Consider the following 22,990-nt stretch of genomic DNA (forward strand, 5'->3'; position numbering starts at 1 on the left):
CTGCATAGTCGCGCACGCCCGCCTAGAGCACGCTCGTTTCTTTTTTAAGCACTTCAGCTACAAATATTGACACAGCCAAGTCGCAGGCAAACTAGACACTGCACAAACAAATGGTTAGGTCTTGGTGACGGTGTATTTTAGAGAGACTGCGCGTCTATTCAATGGGCTCCAGTTAACGACGTCTCAAATCTACTTGCTCGACTCCATATACCCTGTAGCAACAGCTTTTGTTTTGTTCGAGAGAGTGTCAAAATTTAGTTGGAAGTAGTTGATTAAATGGGTCGCATATACCTGTAGATAAAGCTCATGACTAGCTTTAGTTTATGTATCAACTCTGGATTATCAATTCTTTGATATTTAATTATATGCCTATATATATATTATATTTAATTATTAAACCTAAGAGCTGTTTATAAAAGTTAAAAGTAATTTTTATTGAATTATTGAAATTAATTTTCAAGAATTTATTTGGTTCTTAATGCATTCTCTTCATGAATTAAATCTTATTTGAAGCGCATATTTATTACAGGGTATTTGACAGTCTTGACAGTCAAACTCGTGCAGCGTTTACTTTGTTTTAACATATTTTATTTGCATTCAACTATATTTAAACGAACTCTTGCAAGCTGTGTGCTATTTAGTTAAGATCTGTTTCTTCTTTTCTTTCTTTCTCTTTTTCTTTTCTTTTCCTTAAATGGAAAATTTTGTTTTTTTTTATTGCTTGTCAATGTTGGCTTATGGATTTTTGTGGCATACGTTAGAAAGCGCATGCTCTAGTTATTTCAATTATTTCAAAATATATGGTTTATTGGTTCGACAATTAAATTCTTCTTCTTTGCTGTTCTAAATATATTACAACATGTAGCTGAAAGACCTTGTCGGCGTATTATTTATCTTGGCTGTTGTTTGTCGAATACTTTTTCCAGTGTCTACATATAAATGGCTTTGTTATTTCCTTGGTAATATGGCGCCTGCCATAAATTGTGTTCATAATTTTTCATTGCATTTTCGGCGTACTCAATTTTCCATTGCAAAAACATAATAAATAAAATAAATGTATAAGTTGTTGAGAGTCGTAAAGCAAAAAAAAAAAAATCGCATATAAAATTTAATGCGCTTGAAAATTATGCGCAAACTATTTGAGGCATGCCACACCCCCCAACCCCCTTTGGGAAGCCGCCCCTCCTCCTGTTTGTGTAGAGCAGCACAAAGTGCGCACGTTCAGCGTATGCGTAATTTATTTTATAAGCGCATAAATAAAAATTTCCCAAAAACTAAATGCAATAAAAATGCGAAGCGGCCAGCAGCACCTACAAATACATATTTAAAATAACAAGCAATTGCGCAAAAGTGTAATAATTTATAAAATATTAAAAAAAAAAAAGGAAGAACGAAAAAACGTAAAAGAACAGAAGCAGCAGCAGCAGCAGCAGCTAACTAAATTTATTGGCCCACGTATATTTTGTTTGAATTTTGCCACAAGAAAAAAAAAAGACAGAAAGGTAGCTAGAGAAAACTTTGTGCGTCTCGCAGCAGAGACGAAGCCACTACTACAGCTTTGCCACAAGCTAGAGTAGACTAGTCGGGCGTCGCCGACTAAGAGATGCCCTTTACCAAGCGCTTAGATTTTATAGACACGTACACACACAGGCTGCAGGCTGCGCATCTGTGCTTCTTCTGTCCCTTGTTCCAATTTGTGGATAAAGTGCATTGACTTCGGACTCTAGAGTCCGATCATTATTATAAAGTTTGCTGTGCTTTTATATATGCCAGTAAACTGTGTGCATTTGCTCTGCCTTTAAACATGGATCTTTTCGATTTTTTGGGAACTTCTTCGCCATGTTTGGAAAATGCAAACTAGATTAACGTCGGCATTTATAGTCCGATCTTTATGAAATCTAAAGCATCTTTATATGGAATAAAAAAGTAGGTATATAGCAATGTACAGGGCACTATTATTACTGAGTCTGCTTTAACAATTCTTCAGCAAAAGGAAAGTGGTATCCAAAAGGTAAAATACTCTTTATATTTGTATACTACTCGAGAAGCTAGAAAACGAGTGGTGGGAAGTATCTAGCGCGTATAATCTTTGATTTAAAATAGAATGAAAAACTCGGTCTGCAAATATCATGTGTGAAGTTCTGGGCTCTAGTTGACTCTAGCTCAGCTCGTTGTCCTTAGTTTTATAATCTTCGAGCTAAGATGAATGATGAACTGGTTCTTCATGTGATCTACATATCTGTGGCTCTTATAGTTAAGGATATCAAAGCTTACACAGACTGTCATAGCTAGACAAATATAAATATAAATACTTTTGTTATAGATACGTATATATATATAAAGATAAATTTATATATATACAATACTTTTATATACAAACACTTTTTTATATAGATACTTTTTTATATAAATACCTTTAAATATATATATTTCTGATATAACCATCTCTCGCAAAGTATATTTCATTGATCGAGACTAAATATAGTATATGCCCGACAGCATGCTTGCTTCTGCTTGTCACAGGTAAACATTTCCACATAACCAATATACCCCGTTAAACCCATTTTCAAGGAGCATCAAAAGATACAGCTAATACAGTTGCAGATACAGATACATTTGAAAAAGTTTTATTCACAAAACAAATCGCACGGCATCGAAAATTGCGGACCCAGCGCCGCGGCATCGTGTCCTGCACCTTGACTGCCGCATGCCGCATGCCGCATGCCCCCCCTCCCCCTTTTCTACCGCTGCGCCTTCCGCTTGCCTTATGGATAATAATTTCTGAATTCCTTCTCATTTTGATTGCGCCTAATAACTGAGTACTGATGCCGCCGCCTCTGCCTTGCCCTGCCAATTTGTGTGAGCCAAGTCTGAACTGAGCTCAACTCGAGACGAACTCAACTCGACTTCGATTCAATTCGATTCGATTCGAGCTCCTAACGCCGCCTGGCCGCAAAAGGCGGCCGCTGTCTGCGACGGTGTCTTGGCCAACTCGTTGCGTTTATTTTTGTTACAAATATTTTATTCCAATGCCATATATTTTATTTACTGCCGCTTCCCCTAACTCGCATCTCGCTCTGCCTCTTTCTTCGACTGGATCTGGCTGCCTTTTCGCATCGGTTCTTTTATTTTATTGCATTGTTTATGCAGCCGAAAGTAAATTATGTTTTGTCCGCGGCATCGCTCAGCAAAGTCGAAACAAAACTCGAAGTCGTCGCTGCAGCTTTTGTATTTATTTTTGTTAGTGTCTGGCCAAAGAGTTGCTTAGCTGCGGCATTCAACTTGACCAGCTGCAGTTGGAACATAAATTTAAAGCTTTAATAAAACTTAGTGAGGGGGGCACAATAGAAACTTACCTAAGGTATTCCTTACATATTATATATAGATTATTCTTAAATATTTTAATCCGTATAAATATTTTCTATATATGCAAAACGCACTAATATTAAAATGTTTCATATATTTAGGAATCCAAATGAATTTATATACATAAATTAGAATCTAAACACAATAAAAAAGCGCACTTTATAGCTATGCATATTTATATCTATAACATAAATATGGTTTTCGAGAGAAAACATGCATAGAAAATATAAAAATAATAATTAAACTTGTTCTACCTGTTGAGAGAACCATTTCTTGAGCTCACAGCGCATGCTCAAAGCAAAAATGTATACACAAAATAAATTTGTTTATATTTAATTTAATTTGTGTGATTAGTGTAGAGTTTGCTAAGAAAAGTATCAGACTTACTCTTAAAGAGCAATGGCAATGGTCTAAGAGAAGACTGCAAGCATACAGCAGCTGTGGGTTTGAACCAGCAACTTTTTATGTTCACATGTCTGTGTGGCAAATATACTTAACTTTGTATGTAAAAGTATAAAATCTTTTGGGAAGTATGTGTGGTTACTTTTATTGAAGAAATATATACAACTATGATATAGACTAGGCATAAGAAAATGTATTATCCTGAGATTCGAACCCCGAACTTCGCCTGCTGCATTAGTTAGACAAATTATTCCATAAAGTGATCAACTGATTTGATCTGAAGAACAAATTAGTGTAGCTCACACTACATTACACAGCTTGGACTAAACTAAACTACCCATCACTACACTATTTATACTTCACAATACTACACTATTCGTACTACATAACACTACACTATACTACTTACGCTAAACAACACTACACTACTTAGCACAACACTACCCTACTCAACACTACTCTACTCAACACTACCCCACCCAACACTACCCCACCCATCACTACACTGCACTACCTAACACTACAGTACACAACACTACCCAGCACTACACTAGACTACACTACACTACACTACCCCACCCAACACTACACTGCACTACCTAACACTACAGTACACAACACTACCCAGCACTACACTAGACTACACTACACTACCCCACCCAACACTACACTGCACTACCTAACACTACACTACACAACACTACACAACACTACCCAGCACTACACTACCCCACCCAACACTACACTGCACTATCTAACACTACAGTACACAACACTACCCAGCACTACACTACCCTATCCTTTTTACACTTCACACTATCTGTTTTCTATGTGTACTTTTAGGAAATAATCATTTGTAGAGCATTAAAAGTGCGTCGTGTTCTACACTGTGTTGTTTTTGCAGCACTTTGTTGGCTGTCATTTTGTAAAAGTTATTATGCCAGGTGGTTGTCGCTGTTGTCTTCGTAGTTGTTGCTGTTGTTGTTGTTGTAGTTGTTAGTATTTCACGTATTATTGTTGCTTTTTGTGGTGGTAATACGTACAACAGTTAGTTGTGTTCAGTTGCTCAGTTGTGTCTGTGCCACATTTCAGCAATTGCTTTGCATATTTTATTGCTAAATAATAAATGCCCATTAACTTAATTGGCAAATTAGGCAAATACACACGAACACACAGGCATTTACAGTGCTCAACGATTTTTAATTGGAACAAACCTATACACTCAAAAAAGAAAGAAGAAGAACTGAATATAGTTTAGAACTAGGTCTTGGGCATGAACTTTATATATATATATATATATGTATGTGTATAATAAGTGCGCGATTTGCATATGAAAATTGTGAAAAAGTTTTGGGCGCCAACAAAATCGATAGACCTGCGACTTGGGCCAGGTAAATGCCCCTCCCCCCTCACAACCCCTTTGCCGCCCACACAGCAGCGATTTGATACAATTTGTAGAGTGCGCAGAATATTTTCATTTTTCCTAAATGACAAGGCACAAAATGCGTTTGCAGCGAAATGCTTTGTCCGTCCGTCCGTCCGTCTCTCAGTCTGTCTGTGACAGGCAACACACACAATTAAATGTTATGCAGATGCAATCTAAAATGTCATTATATCAAATTCATTAATCCCCAATACAGAGCAGGGCCCCAGGCACTGACTACAACAACAACAACAACAACAACAGCTTGAAGAAATGCAGCCAAAGGCAACAACAACAACAACAACAACGGCAACAACTTTGACAACGACAACGTTGTGCGCCTGCATCTGCACTCATTTATATTTTCTTTTTTTTTTTATGTTAAACTCACACTCATAGATACACACACGCACACGCACACACACATGCACGCACACTCATATGTTTTTAATAATAATTATTCTCATTTTTTTGCATAGAGATTTGAAGAGCTGCAAAAAAATGTAGGGAAAACCAACAAGGAAGCTTTTCTTGGTCAAAAGTGAACGACTAGGTGTTACCCTGCATTAACTGCTTAAAGATCCTAAGCCACATAGTTAGGCGAAATGCGCGACTAGCTGTTACCCTGTTAAATGTGTTTTAAGACCTCCAGCCAGATGAAAGTGTAGGACTAGGTCTTACCCTATATGCAATTTTTTAACATTCTAAGTAACATGTCATGTTGTGAATCTTATCATACACACCTATGTGTGCCTTAATGTTACAGGATATAGGTTAAACATTGCTCTTTATTTCAATTAACTATTTCATTAGAAATTTATTAGTTTATCACACTGAAAATGCACAAGCTGCTTGCAGTTTTCCAACACTTATATTAACGGTACTCTACCAGAAGGCATGAGGGAATGGGAGAGTGATAGAGAAAGAAAGAGAGATGCCAAGGAAGAGTGAGAGAGAGCCAGATACACAGACAGAGAATGAGAGGAGCTTGCCTTTACTTTCATTTTCTTTTCCGCCGCTTATTACAAACTAACAAGAGAGCTTGTCATACCCCACTTAATGCATTTCAATGCTAAAGGGTATGGCTAAAAAAAAGTAAATAAAAAAAACTGCACTGCGCCCGTTTTGCTAGCGATTAAAATCGCTGCACGTGAATATTTTAACGTCAGTCAATCAAATGGCTTAAAAATGCTTTGTCATAGCTGCACTCCATGAGCTGCTCCTAGCCAGGCCCGGCCCGGCCCGCTCGACTCACAGATACTTCAGTCGCAGAGCGAGAAGGAGCGAGAGAGAGTGGGAGAGCGGGGGAGAGCGGGAGCACTTCATATGCGGCCTGTGTGCAGTTAAATCGCCTTTGATTTGATTTCGTTTGATTTGATTAATCGCACGACGCCGCCGACGCTGCCTGATAATGAGATACGAGCCAAGGCAGCGACAGAGGCAGCGGCAGCGGCAGCGACGGAGGCGGCGGCAGAGGCGGCGACTTGCACGCAATTAAGCCAAATTAAACTCAAAGCCAGAAACCTACAAGTAAATACGTGTTAAGATACTTATGCCAGGTTCTCTCTATCTGTGTGTGTGTGTGTGAGTGTGACTATGTGTGTGTGTGTGTGTGTGTGTGTGTGTGTGTGTGCTTGTAGGGGCCAAAATACAATACATGTTCAAAGTTCAATGCGCCGCGGCACAGAACTTAAGTTTACAGCTTTTAAAATTATTGTTTACAATATTAATATAAATCGTTGTGTATTAACACACACACACTCACACACACACGCTGGCACACACACACACACACGCAGAGAAAATTATTCCATTCATCGTCATAAACTTCAATTTTCGAAAATCATTTCCTTAACAGCTGCGCGTATAAAAATATATATATACAACAGCTCAAAAGCAACAACAACAAAAAGTATATATATATATAATAATAAAAAATCGGAATAATAAAGTGAATTAACATTCACAGTAGACACACATGAGTTTGCTAAATTCCTCAACTGATATTGTGAACTAGATTGCAATTGTTGTTGTTATTGTTATTGTTATTATTAATGTTGTTGTTGTTGTTGTTGTTATTCTCGTTAAAATAAACAATTAAAACTGGGCAATTTCAATGTCAAATGCGCATTTAGTTAATAATTTTTGTCAGCACCTCAACTAATTGCGGTTTAATAAATCAGATTGAACTAGAATTAAAGCCCCTTAATTTGATTTATATATATCATAATACAGACTTCCATATATTATTGCTATCAATATTACGAAATCTCTATTAAATTCCACCAGAAATGTAATCTATAAAAATGTATTGAAATGGAATCTAAGCCCTATATATAATATAATTTGTGTAATGATTATCAATAACTCTATAAAACTAGAAATATCCATAAAAATGGATTAATCCAGAACTTAATCCATCAAGAAATATAGTTAACCTCTTTGTATTAAATTTCCTCATATCGATGTTTAATTTTATTACAACAAATATTACAAAATCTCTATTAAATTATACCAGAAATGTGATCTATAAAAATAGATTGAGCTGGAAGTAAAAGAAACTTATAAATTGATTTCTAATAACTTTGCAAATCTCTATAAAACCCTATCATAAAATTATACTAAATATAAGATCTATAGTAATAGATTGAAGTCTTATCACAAAATCTCCTAATAATTATTCTGGAAATATTACATGTTTCCCATATAATTAAATGTCTATTATAAGACTTCGTCTTAATCCACATGATTTTTGATAGAATCTTCAGTTTTTTCTATGACTAACTCAAACTGAATATAGTTTCATATCAAAAGCGATATCGTCAAACTATTCTGCTATTTCTACTTTCAATCTTCAGCTATATCATAATCAAGTAGTTCAATTGGAATCAAAAGTTTGTGTTATTATTCATCTAAATCTTATCCGTATATAATTCCTTATCTACTGCAGAACCTTAAATCTTAAATTTTTTCATCTTTAATCCATCGAATTCTATTTGAATCTATAACTATCTATATATAGAAATCTAGCTACCTTTATTTATTTATACATATCTGTATCTGTATCTATTAATATATCTACTAATATATCATTAGCCATAGCTTTATCTATAATTTTATATATATCAGTATCTTTATCTTTATTGCTATCATTATCATTATCTTTATCGATATCTTTATCGACATCATTATCTTTTTTGATATCTTTGTCTTTATTTTTAAAATTATCAGTCTTACAACTTATCAGTTATTCATGAGACTATTTTAATTAAGTGCAAAATACTTGTATTTTTATATATATTTTTATTGATTGCGTCCCACTGTGCCGCACAGTGTTGTATCCACTTTATTCCACTGTGCAACGTGTGTGCACAGTTTTTGCCCTTTGCACATCGTTAAGGAATATTATAAATTACTACAACAACAATAACAACAACAACAACAATAATACAAGTACAACAACAACAACAACAATGTAGTCGTGGCTCTTGAAATATTTATTTTATATTACGTTTTTCGTTTTATATATATATATTTTTTTTCTTTTTCTTTTCCTTTGCCCTTCTCCCTTTTGATACACTCATTCGCCCCCAAGAAGCGGGGCGCGGTCTAAATTAAAGAATATTTCTTTCATTCTGCTGCCTTTTTACTGCTTCATCTTGAGTATATTTTTTTTTTCTGCTTCTTATTTTATTCGGTTGTGTTATTTTATTTATTATTTTTGTTTCCCCCCCTCTCCCCCTACCCACCGTCCGCTCTTCGGCTGCAAGAGTAGCCCCGTCTTCGCTTAAAGTGCGGTTTCTTGTCTTTCTCCATATATATTCATTATTATTGCTGCTGCTGCTGCGACTGCGACGGCCGCGACGTCGACTGCGACTTCGCTGCACATAACTTCAACTTTGTATCTGTATCTTTGTATCTGCGAGCGCGCTCGCGTGTGTGTGTGTGTGTGTGTGTGCGTGCGTGCGCGTGTGTGTGCCATGTATTTAAGGAAAAAGAATGATGCAAAGACGATAAAATATAATTTCGGCTTTATATTTTATTTTAATGATGAAAAATGTTGAAACTTTATTACGAACTCATAAAAAATTTAAACGTAGGTACACACGCAGCGCGTTCGCGAGACGCTGGGGGAGATCAACGCACACACACACACACACACACACACACACCCATTCTTCTTCTTTTTCAACGTCTTCTTCTTCTTGTGCTGCTTTGTGTGCCTCGGCTCATAAATAAGTTGAGAAAAATGTGCGCTCTGCACCATGTTAAATGTTATAAAAATTCCCAAAAAAAAACACAAAAAAAAAATAAATGTAAAAAAAATTGTATTTATTTTTATTGCACAATGCAGCATTAATGTATCTTACGGATACAAAGATACAGCTGCTGCTGCTGCTGCTGCCTTTGATGCTGCCTGCCGCCTGCCGCACTGGCAACAATTAAAGCGTAGCGCAAAAGGTGTGAAAATATATGTCATAAGATACAAATGTATCTAATTGAATGAAAGCGACGCAGCGAACGATTTGCTCTTAACACGCAGCTCCAAGCACACACCACGCGCTGTTGTTGTTAGTGGAGCGTGAGAGCATGCCACCCCGCCCCCACCAAGCACTCGCTACGCCTCCACTACTCTCTGCCCCCCTCTCTCTCTCTCTTAGTCGCTCTGCGGGCCTTGGGCAGTTGGTGGCAAGCAGCGTGCGGCGTGTGGCGAACGCATCAAAGTCAAAGTCGACATCAATGAAAAGTTGTTGCCGTTTTCGCTGATTCATTAACCTGACCCTTGAGCTACCTCAGCTGTGCTAGGCGTTTTGTGTTTGTATAGAGGGGCTGTAAAAATAAAGTATTAATTGCAAAAGTAAGCCTATATACCAAATGCGATCTATCTAGATCTGTGAGTTATGCCTAAGAAAACATATCATAAAAACGATATATATATATATCGATAGAATTGCAAAACGCTTAAATTTATTACCATTCCCTTTTTCCCTTGTGAACAAATATTAAAAGTTTTTACTGGACTCGAACCGTTTTTATTGCATTGTTCGACCTTGACCAGATTTTTTACTGAATTTGAACCGGCAACTTTTCGCTTGTTGGTTCTACTTTGACCTACATTTTCATCCAGTAGGAGTTCGAATATTTCTATGTTCTTGTTCTATATAATGCACTTAGGTCGCAAAATGAGCCAGGCAAAGCCGGGTAATATTTTCTAGTTTTTTTTTGCTAGATGTATCTTAAAGCCTGACAACTTGGCACGCGCTCGCAAGCTTTCACTTCTGTCAGTTATTTGATTAGCTCAATTCTCTAAATGTGTTTCTTCAGTATAGAAATCCACAAGATTTGGTGGAATATTGGTGGAAATAGGCAAATTATATGAAGAAAGTACGCTTTAAATGGGGCAAAGGTATTTCAAGGTGTACCTATATAGTTATTTTGAGTGGTAGTTATTGCTCAAGTATTCCTTGAGTATTTCTCATATGTTAGAGTATACAAAATTCGCTATTACGTATTTCTAGCTGCGTCTTTGTTGTGCTTGTTGTTGTTTTACGCGTTGCTCAATGTTGCGGCAGGTTATGGCTCGGCACAGACAAAAACAACAGCAACAACACAGGCACACACAATAGCCAAAAGCGTGCGACAACAGACGTTGGGCATAAGGAAGACGATAAAGATACAGATAACAACAAAACGAGCACAAGTGAAAGAAAAAGTATCTAAGTATCTTGGGCTGTTGGTCGAGTATCTTTTTAGCTGTGCGCCTGTCGCATTGCATTTCTAATCTTTAGATTTATGAAATACTTTATTTTTTAGGCCACGATAAGCTCTATCTGCCTGGCCCAATCAATCATGAACTAATTTTAAAGTTTAACATATATTTATATATATATTTCAAATCGTTTTTCAAGACAAGGTTTCTGGTCTCATGCCCTGGAAAATATTGGATATGGGTATAGAGGGTGTGTGGGCAGATGTTTTTCTGTAGAAAGAGGAGAGGCAAGTGTCTAGAAAGAGAAGAGGAAAGTATCTTTGGCTATACAAAGTATATATATTCCTGCTCAGACCCGGGATCCGAGTCCATCTGTTCCGAATTTTAAATATATATAAGCTACCAGGCCTGACATCGTTAGAGTTTATCGTTCTTCTTCGAATAAAATCGATAAAAATTGGTTTTTAAAATATGTCTTTTGGCCATAACTCGAGGATTCTAAAAGTTATTTACATCAAACTTGGTATGTAGGTCCTTTTTGAGCCTACCCAGACGAAGAATCTTCCATTTTTTGGATATATCACTCCCTACTCCACGAATCTTACAAACATTCGTCTTGAGAGATAGAGCTTTGCGCCTTGGTATGTACGCACTTATGCAAGCTATACTTAAACCCTAAAATTTGTATTGTGATTGAAGCACAAACAACAAAGTTAACCCGGAATGCTTGAAGCATTCGTCATTGCATATTTCACAAATTGTGCACAGGGTATCGTCTAGTCAGGCAGCGCCCAACTGCAGTACACTCAACATTTACTTGCGTAGATTACCCAATCGCATTAAGGCTATCTTATCGAATCGTGGCCATATAATAAAAAGAGAACAACGTTGTTTTGCAAGCAACGATCGATTTCTGATTCCCAATTTCCCGATGGCTATCACGAGCGTGTTTCTGTGCTCTATAAAGTGATAATAAATAAATAAATGCGCCACGCAATTATTGTAAATAAACAAATGTAATTACATAAAAAAAAAAGAAAAATAAAAAGTTGCTGACGCACCGACTCACAGCTGCATTTTCAATCAGAGACAACAACAACAACGGAATATAAATAAAAATATGTATCTTTAGCCTCCCACTTGCCACTGTTCCAGGCAACCCCCCCGCTCCCCTCCGCCCTCCGCCCCTTGGCTCAACCTCCCCCCTCCCCACGGACTGTTTGTTCGCGTGCATTTTTAATTAATTTATTTTTGTCGATATGTTTGCAGGCGCGCACAGTCACAAAGCCAGCTTCGTGCACAAAGACAAAAGCCAACTTAAAAACTTGCATCTTTAAGATACACACACACACACACACACACACACACACACACACACGCTCACACGTATCTTTTGTTGTTGCGTTGATGTTGTCGCCGTCCTCGTTGCCTGCCATAGCTCTGCCATTAATTTATTTATTTAATACTCTCTGCCTCGCCCCTTGCACCCCCCCCCCCCCCCCCCCCCTCTGCCCCTCCGGGCCGCTATGTGTGATTAATCGGCTGCTCATTGTAAATATTTGTCTTTAGTTTGTTGCACTGCAATGCGCGCGAACCTGCTCTCGAGCACATTCTTTGCCGATTCTCGAAGCTGCCAGACTTTTGAGCACTTCAAATGCAAATGACTTAAGGTTTAAACAAAAGTGCCTTTAATTTTGATAGAAATATAGGAAATTAACCGGCGTTGCACGGTTGAAATCGATAATATAAGCGTACAAAGCCACTCAAAAAGGCTGCTCATAAATGTTTTCTTTGCGCGTTTAACTTGTCTTTTAAGTGCATTTTAAAATCTGGCTTTATGTTTTCCAATTGTGTCGCTGGTTCAAACCCTAAACATGGTGCTTATCGCGGTCTTCCATGCAGATGATCTAGTGCAGTTGAAAAGTTGAAAAGTCAAAATATATGAAAATATATATAAAACAAGTAAGAGTGCTCTAGTCGGCAGTGCTCGACTAAGGGGATACCCTGTCCCTGTCCCCATGGGCTACTCTTAGCCATATTAGATGGGTTTATATTTTACAAATTTAACTTTTATATATTATACATACATAACAAGCTAAATTTTCCCCTTTGTTAGCTTTGCTCGCCTTGGAACTAATTTGTCTGTTGTGGCAAATCGAGAGCTCGCCCCGTCTATATATATATTTATGTATATATGTATATGTATCTAAGTCTGGCCTGGTTGTTACCTTAACTTTACGAGCCGGTCCTTTTGGTTGCGGGGTTTTTCAGTTTTTCATGTTCCATTTTTTTTTCCCCCCCTTCATTTTTAACCGTAATTTATAATAAGCTATTTTCTTTACGCACCTTTTTTGCGCTTGTGCCTGTGTCTGTAGACTGGCAGCGGGACTGTGGCTACCCCTGCCCACGCGCAACCTCAACAACAACAGAAACAACAACAAGTACAAGCCAAGACACTCGGCTAGCCAGAATTCTTGGCCTGAGTGCGGAGGCTGACTTACAACTAATGCAATATAATAAATTTATACAAAGTTACAAATAAATGCCTGTGTGCGAGTGTGTGTGTGTGTGTGGGTTGAAAAATAAATAAATAAATATTTGTAGAAGGATATATATATATATACATATATAGGTTTATATGTTTATATATCTACGGACAGGCATACATATGGAAAAAGATTTGATTGCCGCCCAACCCTTCTGAATTTGGAGTCAATCTTGCTGCCTCCTTGGCTGCCCCCCACCTCCCTCTCCCCCCTTGCTTGTGCCCTTTCCCTGCTTCAACTCTTGCGTCAGTTTGTTGTTTTGCTTTATGATGGCATTGCCTGAGTCTCCCAACAGTTGTGTGCAGCTGGGGCGCCCCTTGGAGCTGGCCTGGCTTTTGGCTTTGGCTTTGGCTCTGGACTCGGCCTCGGCTCCGACTTGGGCTTCGGCTTTGGTTTTGGGTTATTTATCTGCATAAATTATTTATGCCGCATTACAAGCATAAAAATAAATAAAATAAATGAAGACCAGGCAACTCTCTAAATCCGATTAGAATAAACACACACACACAGAGAGCGTAACCAAACTGAGCTCTCCGCAAGATACAAATTTATTTTTATAGATTAATCAACCTTTTTTCTTGCAGCAGCTGCAACTCGCCCCAAACCCAACAGAAAAAAAATAAAAAGCCAATAATAATAATAAAAGATATGCATAGATATAGACATTTAGCTGGGCTATTATATTTACCATTTATTTGGCTTAGCCATCAAATTGAAAATTGCTAAAATGTTGCTCCCCTCCCCCTCCCTCAGCCACCTCTTCTATTTTGTATAAATATAAACAGCAGCAAAAATATGTTGGCTATTTTTTATGGGATTTTCCTTTTAAATTAAATGTTTATAGAATTGGAAACTAAATTAATGTATCTGTATCTGTATATGTAGGACGTATTTGTATTTGTATCTGTATCTGTATCTGTGCATCTGAATCCGTATATGTAGCACGTATCTGTATCTGTATCTGTATCTGTATCTGTATCTGTATCTGTATCTGTATCTGTATCTGTATCTGTATCTGTATCTGTATCTGTATCTGTATCTGTATCTGTATCTGTATCTGTATCTGTATCTGCATCTGCATCTGTATCTGTATCTGTATCTGTATCTGTATCTGTATCTGTATCTGTATCTGTATCTGTATCTGCATCTGTATCTGTATCTGTATCTGTAACTGTAACTGTAACTGTAACTGTAACTGTAACTGTAACTGTAACTGTAACTGTAACTGTAACTGTAACTGTAACTGTAACTGTAACTGTAACTGTAACTGTAACTGTAACTGTAACTGTAACTGTAACTGTATCTGTATCTGTATCTGTATCTGTATCTGTATCTGTACCTGTATCTGTATCTGTATCTGTATCTGTATCTGTATCTGCATCTGCATCTGCATCTGTATCTTAATCTGTATCTGTATCTGTATCTTTAGTCCATATCTGTAGCCCATATCTGTATCTGTATCTGCATCTGTTAAAAGGCGTAAAATGTAAAATTACTTCAATTTTGTTGCCTGCCCATATGCGGCTTTTGAATATAAACAAGAATATATAGCCAACATTTCTAAATGTTTTGAATATTTATTCCCCTAGTTAATATTATTGTACTCTGTGCTTAGTATACTCTATCTTCTTTAAACTTAGCAGCTGTACCAAAGTCCAAGAGGATATCTTCTAGCATAAATTAGTTCACAACGAACAGGCAGAAAAATTGGAATTGTTAAGGAGCTTATCAATTCTAAAGTTCTAAGTTTAATGGCCTCGATGTAATTCGTGACAACATGTATAAAAAATTCGTTATGCCACAGGCTGTATGAGGGTATAATTAAATATGGCTGAATAATATAAAACAGAAGGCAGATACATCAAAGCGGATTATACAATTTATATTTGCTCTTATTTTTATGCGCTTCGCGCCGCAGTTGCCCATCTTTCGGCCCCTCTTCTTCTTCAACATTTGTTATTTTTTTTTTGCTTTGTATATATTTCTTCATTTTTATTTTATTTATTTATTTTTCATTAAGCAGCAATGTGCATTGAGCAGTTGTTGTATACAATAGCGCAGCCAGCAGATGCAGCAGGCGCTCCTCAACAGCTAAAAGATACAAAGATACTCAGATGCTCAGATGCACACACATACAGATACATTAGAAAACACACGCTGCGCTTGTAATAAATTGCATTATTTATTTTATTTTATTCACACACACATATATATATATATATATATTTATTTATATATGTATAGAGAGCAGAGCCACGACGAGCTCTGTTGCTGCCACTTGAGGCCAATTTAACAGGCAAAGATCGGGCGCAGTCGGCGTCGCCGTCGACGTCGACGCACAGCGGAAGCGTCGTCGATTTTGCCTCAGTCTCCGACTCAAGGCAAGAAGCTGCAGAGAGAGCGCTACGGAGGGGCAACAACTGGCAGCCGAGAGTGACGAGTGTAATGACTTTTGTCGATTGGGTTAAGTGGCTTGTTGGCTTCCTTTGCGCACCTACACACAGATACACACACACACACACACACACACACACGCACACACACACACGCACACACCAATTCAAATGCTCCTTCTTTTCTTTTCTTTTCATTTTTTTTTTTGTGAGTTGCATCTTTTTCAATTTTTATGCATGCCACACATTTTGTTCCCGGCTGCTGCTGCTGCCTTTTGATTGCTGCCGTTTTTTTTCTTCACCTTTTTATGCCCTGCATTCATTGCAAATGTGCAGAAAGGGTACTATGCTGGCGTGCCATTGTATGTGACGGGCAGAAAAGGTGTATAAATCTTTATATATATATATTTGATGAGCACAAGTTGAGTCAATATATATACCTCTGTCCGTCTGTGTTGATGGCGGTCGCAAGCGCTTTAAATTTGCAATTTGATCGATAACGATAAATATCGATTTTGTTAACTCCTAATTCCCCTAAAACTGGAAAGAAATATCCATTTTAGAGCCCTGAGCTTTGGTATGCACACACTCTTATATGACATATTTAAGCCAGGGAAAATTTAAATAGATCGGACTATAAAAACCCGAGTTAATCAGGGATGTATATCCTATACAAAGTGTGAAACCAAGGCAAAAAGAATATAGAGTATAGAGTATAGTTGATCTGGAGTATAGAGTATAGAGTATAGAGTATAGAGTATAGAGTATAGAGTATAAGTCTGCGAAAATGCTCGTAAAGTCAGTTTGTCTCTCGTTTCAGGGTATCTCCCAGTCTTGCACTTGCAACTCAAGCGTCCTTCTTGTGTTTCTTTCTACTTTTTTTGTGTGCTGAAGTAGTTTGAATGTGGCACGTTTGGATTTGTTCTCACTTGCCCCCTTTCCCCCCCTCTTTATATATCCAGCTGGGGTAATTTGTCTACACAACTTTTTGTAAGCTACACTCGCTTATTATGTTCAGTCTGAGCTTTAAACTGGGCTGCGAATCATAAGGATATGCGTGCGGGTTATTGCGACTCCTGGTTTCTGTATAATTGACAGCCAACCAATTGCCTCGGGTCTTATATATTGCTTCATTTTTACTTCTTTTTTTTTTTTTTTTTTCTGCAGCGAAATTGAAAGTGATTAACAGACGCTTTGTAAGCTCATAAAAAACATGTTTATCATTATTTCAGCGCTTGCCCAAATTTTAATTCAAAGTGCGATTTTGATTTGTAAGAAATGTATTTATAGTAAAAAAAAATCAAAAAATGCTACATAGCTTTATTTTATAGGGCTCGGCTTTTGTTAGGCTTTGTTAAGGGAATCCACGTTCTCGGGCGGAAAATGTGTGAAAAATGGAAAACATTTAAGATGAATGTTCTAAAATGTTTGACTTGGGTGAATTTACGTTAAAATACTTTATTTTGGGAATCTCAATGTAAGGTAAACAACTCTTTCAATTTGATGAAGATATTCATTTCTGAGGCGAACATAAGAAATACACTTCTTCGGGTGAAAGATAGGTGAGAATATGGAAAACACGCACTATTACTTTAAATTTTAATATTCGAACTTAGCTTTTTTAAACGAAAGTGGAAAAATTTAGAAATAATTTAATGCTAATAATTAATATCAAAACCATAAAAATTGAATAATATATTGAATTAGTTATATTTCCGCCTCTTAAACAAATATGTGTGAGCTCTATGAACAGCTGCGTCTGACATACACATACGATTATTAATTTTTGTTCTTTCAACATAATTCAATTAAAATTTAATTAACCCTCATCACCTACACCTACATCGGCTGCGACTGCGGCTGCTGCTGGGCAGAGATCCCCTCGCTGGTGATCTCTGCAAAAAGTTCAGTGAACCGAGCGTTGGGAATAATAATAAAAATAAAATATTACCTCTAATGATGCACACATAAAATGCAGCCGCAATAAAATATGAAAAAGGCACAAGATGAAGCAGCAGAGACGAAAGATGCGAGAATAAAAAACCAAAAACCAAAAATTGATATAAAAATAAAACAAAAGTGACTTTTAACAAAAGCCAAAAAGAGCCGAGAAATGAGAAATATCATAAAAGTGCAATTAATCAACAGAAACCGAAGCAGGAGATCGAGAATCTGGGACGAGGGGAAATGTGGCATGTGGAACTCGGCTGATGGAGACAAAGGCTGACATTTATCGGCCTTATCTGCTTATGTGTGGCATGCCACAAAGGAGAACAAAAAGCGCAGCGGAGAGCCGACTCGGAGATGCCCTAGCATTGGCCAAGCAGCTGTTGGAAGCATTCTCTATCTATAGGAAATGTAGTCTTGGGTAACTTCGGAATTTATTGTCCGATCTCTTTGCAATTTTCTGGACCAAAGCGCAAGGGTTTATCTTTAGAAATGAATTTCATCCAATTTTGAAAATATATAATGAGGTATCCAAAAAGTGGAAGTTTCTTAAGATGTATATGCTAATTGAGATTCTACATACAAAATTTGGTGTGTCTATCTCTTATATTTCTCGAGATTTGCTTGAAAAACTTAACCTATAAATCGATTTTTATCGATATTTCGCAGATGAGAGGAAATATCGAAACATAAATGATAAGCGCTTGTTCTCTAGAGGCAAGGTTAGCACGACTCTCAAGATCAAGAATATATATACTCTCTACTTAAAATCCGATCTGCATTCTTCTGCCTGTTACACAGCCTATGCCAAACCCATCATACCCTAACCACACATTTTGAATTGGGTTCAGGGTCTAAAAAACTTGTAAATAAATAAAAAAGAATTATAAAAGTAAGGAAAAGTAGCTGCGGCTGCATGGGAATTGATTATTTTGCATGCGGATGCCGCCTGTCAATATTTGATTTTTATATATGGCATTGCCTGACAGAACAGCAAGGGGTGAGGGGTGAGTGGAGAGGGGCAGAAATGCAGCGATTTTTATTAATAAATGAAATGTGTAAATAAACGCCTCGAGGAACAAAGAAGAAGCAGAAGGGGCAGACGAAGAAGTGGCATAAGAATTGGGTAGGCAAACAGCAGGAAAGCATAAACATGGCCAACACTAATACCAAGGCAAACAAACAAAGACGCAAGAAGCCGATGCAGATGCAGATGCATTTCCAAAGAATTTCTAAGCACATCAAAATCCAACAACAATATCAAAGCCAGCGGTCAGCGTTGAAAAAATATTTAAAAATGCATAAAAACAAAATATTTATTGAAGAAATGAAAGACGGAGCGAGTTAGACGCTAACAAGCCAACGGGAATGCAACAAGAAAGCGTGCGCCACGCAATCATTGAACGACCAAGAGATACCCTGTAACAGTCAAATATCAATCGATTCGTATATACATCCTATTGTAACTCTTGTGTTTCTTGTGCGATTATCGTGAAACTTTCGGGCGTTTGAATTGACATTCCAATATTTTTGTATACCAAAAGTCAAGGCTTTAGCTTTGAGAATTTTCGACGTAGCTCACTTTATCCTAGAGTTGTGCTTAGTTGGATTATTTCGAACTTAATTGTCGAAAATGGGGTATACACTTGCTTTGCCTATTTTTAACTACAGCTAGCATAGTTTTGTGACTCTAAATCATATTATCCCAAAGGATAATTTTTGTAAATCAATATTTATCGATTTTGGGAATATGTAACATTTCCTTAGTTGATTTGGTTTTGATAAACGAAAAACTACTTTGCCCGCGCTATCTGAGTAAAATGTGCTTTGGATAATTGAGAAAACTACATTCAATCGATATTTATCGATTCTGGTTAAATGCGACCTGTTATCGAAAAAAAAGGCTTCAGTTGATGTGCTTTCGATAGACGAGAAATTGTTGTCAACATTTAAAAGACTTTGAAATTGATATATATTTATTTTGAGAATATATACACCAAACATGTTCAGTTATTAGCTTTTCTTGAAGAGATCGATATTTATCGATTACGGGAATATGTGGCTTGTTACCAAAATTCTTCAGCTGTTGTGTTCTTGATAAACGAAGAACTACATTCAACATTATAAGTTTATAGCTCTCAGACTTTGAAATCGATAAATATCGATGTGACGTGTTATCGAAAAATTACAACAGTTTATCTGCTTTTGATGAACGAACGACTGCATTTATCACAAACGCGTCACTTCAGTCCAAATTTTAAAAGTTGAGCTCTTAAACGTACAAATCGATATATATCGATTTTGCGAGAATGCGAAGATTTATCGAAGAAAGACTACAGTTCATCTACTTTTGAGGAAGAAACAACTATATTTAATATGGTCAGTTTTAAGCTCTTTGTCTTTTAGAAATCTGTTCATCGATTTATCGAAATAAGTTATTTCCTTGATAATCGATCATCCACCTTCAATATTTTGTGTCTGTAGCTCCTCTGGTCTCAGACTGCAATATACCCCTCCTTCTAGCGCCTTTTCAATGGGTATAGGGCATAAAAATATTAAATGAGATAAACAAACGTTTTCGAATTCGAACATATGAGCATGCTAATGCGCTCAAGAACCCAGTCAAGTCGCAGTCTAACCCAGCCTTCGCTTATTTGATTAATGCACTCGAAAGCGACAATAAACAAGAACAAACGAACATAGTTGGCAACTCTGGACGCTGCCGAGTGCCTGGGCCTGGCCCTGGGCCTGGTCTGGGCTTGGGTCTGGGTTCTGGGCCTGGAGTGGGATCTGCGTCGAGTGCCAGATCGTTCAGACAAACAAATATCGCATTCCACTGCACACAAATCGAATGTGAATGCTCAATTGATGTGAAGCCAAACGGCTTTTTAAGAACTCTGAAGAAAACTGGGTTCGTCGACGTCTATTAGATAAATAAATAAAGAAAATTTTTTATTAAAGTGCGAATTCTGCGGTGCGCTTAATGTTGATGGAACGTTCGGAGCTAGCTGCTAGAAGAGACCATGGCGAACCGTTGACATGTTGCCGTTGTTGCCCCATAACCATCGACTAGTCCATCAAAACCGGTTCGTGGCGGCGGAGGGGCAACTGTGAGCTGCAGCTTCTCGATGGAGCCGATAAAAATCAATCAGACATGAGAAACAAACAATTTCGTATATTACTTTGCAACAATTTATGCAGAGGAGTTCCCTTCTCTCTCTCTCTCTCTTTCTCTTAAAATTTGATGTTATTCCATTAATAATATTCCAAATATAACTTTTGACTAGGACCATGAGTCAGTTTCTTGAGAAGAGCTTAACTGTTCGTTTGTAGTGTTGCACAATGTCTGAGAAATTCTTCATAATTTATCCAGAAAATGTAACTCCATAATCGATTGAGTAAAGTCATGTGTTGTTAAACACTTGTTCGGTAAATTCTAGTGTTGTTGAACACTGACTCGGTAAATTCTAGTGTTGTTCAACACTGGTTCGGTATAATCTTGTGCTTTGAAGCACTAGACTGTTTAATTCTAGTGTTGTTTAGCATTAATTTGATAAATTCAAGTGTTATTGAACACCGGCTTGGTTCTTTTTTAGCTTCTTTATAAAGAATAGATTTTCGGAATGGTAAATCCTTCTATATACCCACCTGTTTTATTGTCATGTAAAGTGCGAATGTAAGTGTTGCCCGATTCCTTTTTTTGCAGATATAAGAGTGTTGTAAATGGACCAAAGTCAAAATATAGTTTATTTAAGCTGAGCCACATCCGTTTTCAACACTTTTTCTATATGCTTATGTTAAACGAAAACAAATACTGTTGTTGAACACTGACTTGGTTTATTATATAGATGATATTTTTTCTTGTTAGGATTTTTAATTAGATTATTTTTGTAGTGATAGACTAAAATGCCTCAAACATAAACTCTGTGTCAATTTATTTAATTTAGTGTTTCTTTATTTAATGCTAAGTGCAAGAAAAAAGAGTTACTTAACACTAGCTTTGCTTAGTATTGGCTTTAATCAACACTAGTCAGTCAAAATTTTCCAATTAAAACTTATATTTATATAAAAAGTTTTTGAATATTAACTGTGCATCGAGCTGTGACCTATAAAGCTTAGTACATCGCGCTACTCAACACTGGCCTTGTTTATTTTGAATGCTTTCGCTAATTAAATATATCCTTAAGAAAATAATTCAAAGGAAACACGTTCGACGAAAAAGGGGCTGCAGTAAAATGAAAACAAAGTAAATAATGCCTACAAATGAATATTCATATTCATAAATAAATGTATTCATATTTAAGATCAATTAGTGTGTGGGACAAGGAATTCCGAATGGGAACCTACGACAAGGCGAAAAATGTTTAAAATGCCTTCAACGATCGCGAGCGGAAAGACGTGGCCCGGCAACAACAATGAGTGGCAGCAGCAGCAGCGGCAGCGGCAGCACGCCGGCGACGACGTGAAGCACGTGAATGCTGTCAATCAAGAGCGCTGCGCAGTCAGCGACATCAACAACAACAACAGCATTCCACGGTAGCCGCGTTCGTGACGTCACGCGGCGAAATGCCGTCGGCAAAAGGCAGCCGAAACAAAATGAAGATCGCGAAACGTAAATCAAAACAAAACAGAGACAGAGAGTGAGAGAGAGCGCCAGAGCGCAAGAGAGTGAGTGCTGCTTGACGCGTGAGCGCGGCGCAGCGCTGCAACTGCGCTGCTGCTGCTACTATACTTAAGAGAGCGCGCAAAGCTGATCGCGTTTGTGAATGAAATGCGCGAAAAAATATCTGAAGAGAATTGAAAGTTTGGAAGAGAGTATTTGTTGTACTCACCCGCTCCTCCTCGCGTATCATTTCCGCAATGCCCGGCTTGATCTCCATATCGTCGGCCAGCGATGCTGCACTGCCGCCGGTGGGGGGTCCGCTATGATGATGGTGCGGCAGCGGCGGCGGCAGACGCGGCTCAGCTGCGGCTGCGACGCTCAGCTCCATGGCGGCAGCGGCCATGGCGGCGGCAGAGCCGAGCGGAAAGCGCGACTCAGCGGCAGCGGGATGAACGGAAGCGCCGGAAGTGGAAGTGCCGGGCGCATGGCCCAGCCCGTGATGCGTCTGATGCTGTTGCAGGTGATGCAGATGCTGCTGCTGCTGCTGCTGTTGGTGCTGCTGCTGCTGCTGCTGCGGGCTGGGCAGCGACTGCGCGAGCG

At 37.8% G+C, this 22,990-nt stretch overlaps 1 protein-coding gene across 1 annotated transcript in view; it reads right to left on the bottom strand.

The window, feature by feature from the left end:
• Positions 1-22,990, bottom strand: part of LOC115762869 (protein bric-a-brac 1) — a 100,254-nt gene that overhangs the window by 76,048 nt on the left and 1,216 nt on the right. The window contains exon 3 of the mRNA XM_030705244.1: positions 22,620-22,979. Coding sequence (XP_030561104.1) covers positions 22,620-22,979 — 360 coding nt within the window. The remainder of the gene's footprint in view (positions 1-22,619; positions 22,980-22,990) is intronic.

Source organism: Drosophila novamexicana, unplaced genomic scaffold (assembly GCF_003285875.2).
Source record: "Drosophila novamexicana strain 15010-1031.04,08,12 unplaced genomic scaffold, DnovRS2.1 tig00000644-arrow-pilon, whole genome shotgun sequence".
Classification (NCBI taxonomy): domain Eukaryota; kingdom Metazoa; phylum Arthropoda; class Insecta; order Diptera; family Drosophilidae; genus Drosophila; species Drosophila novamexicana.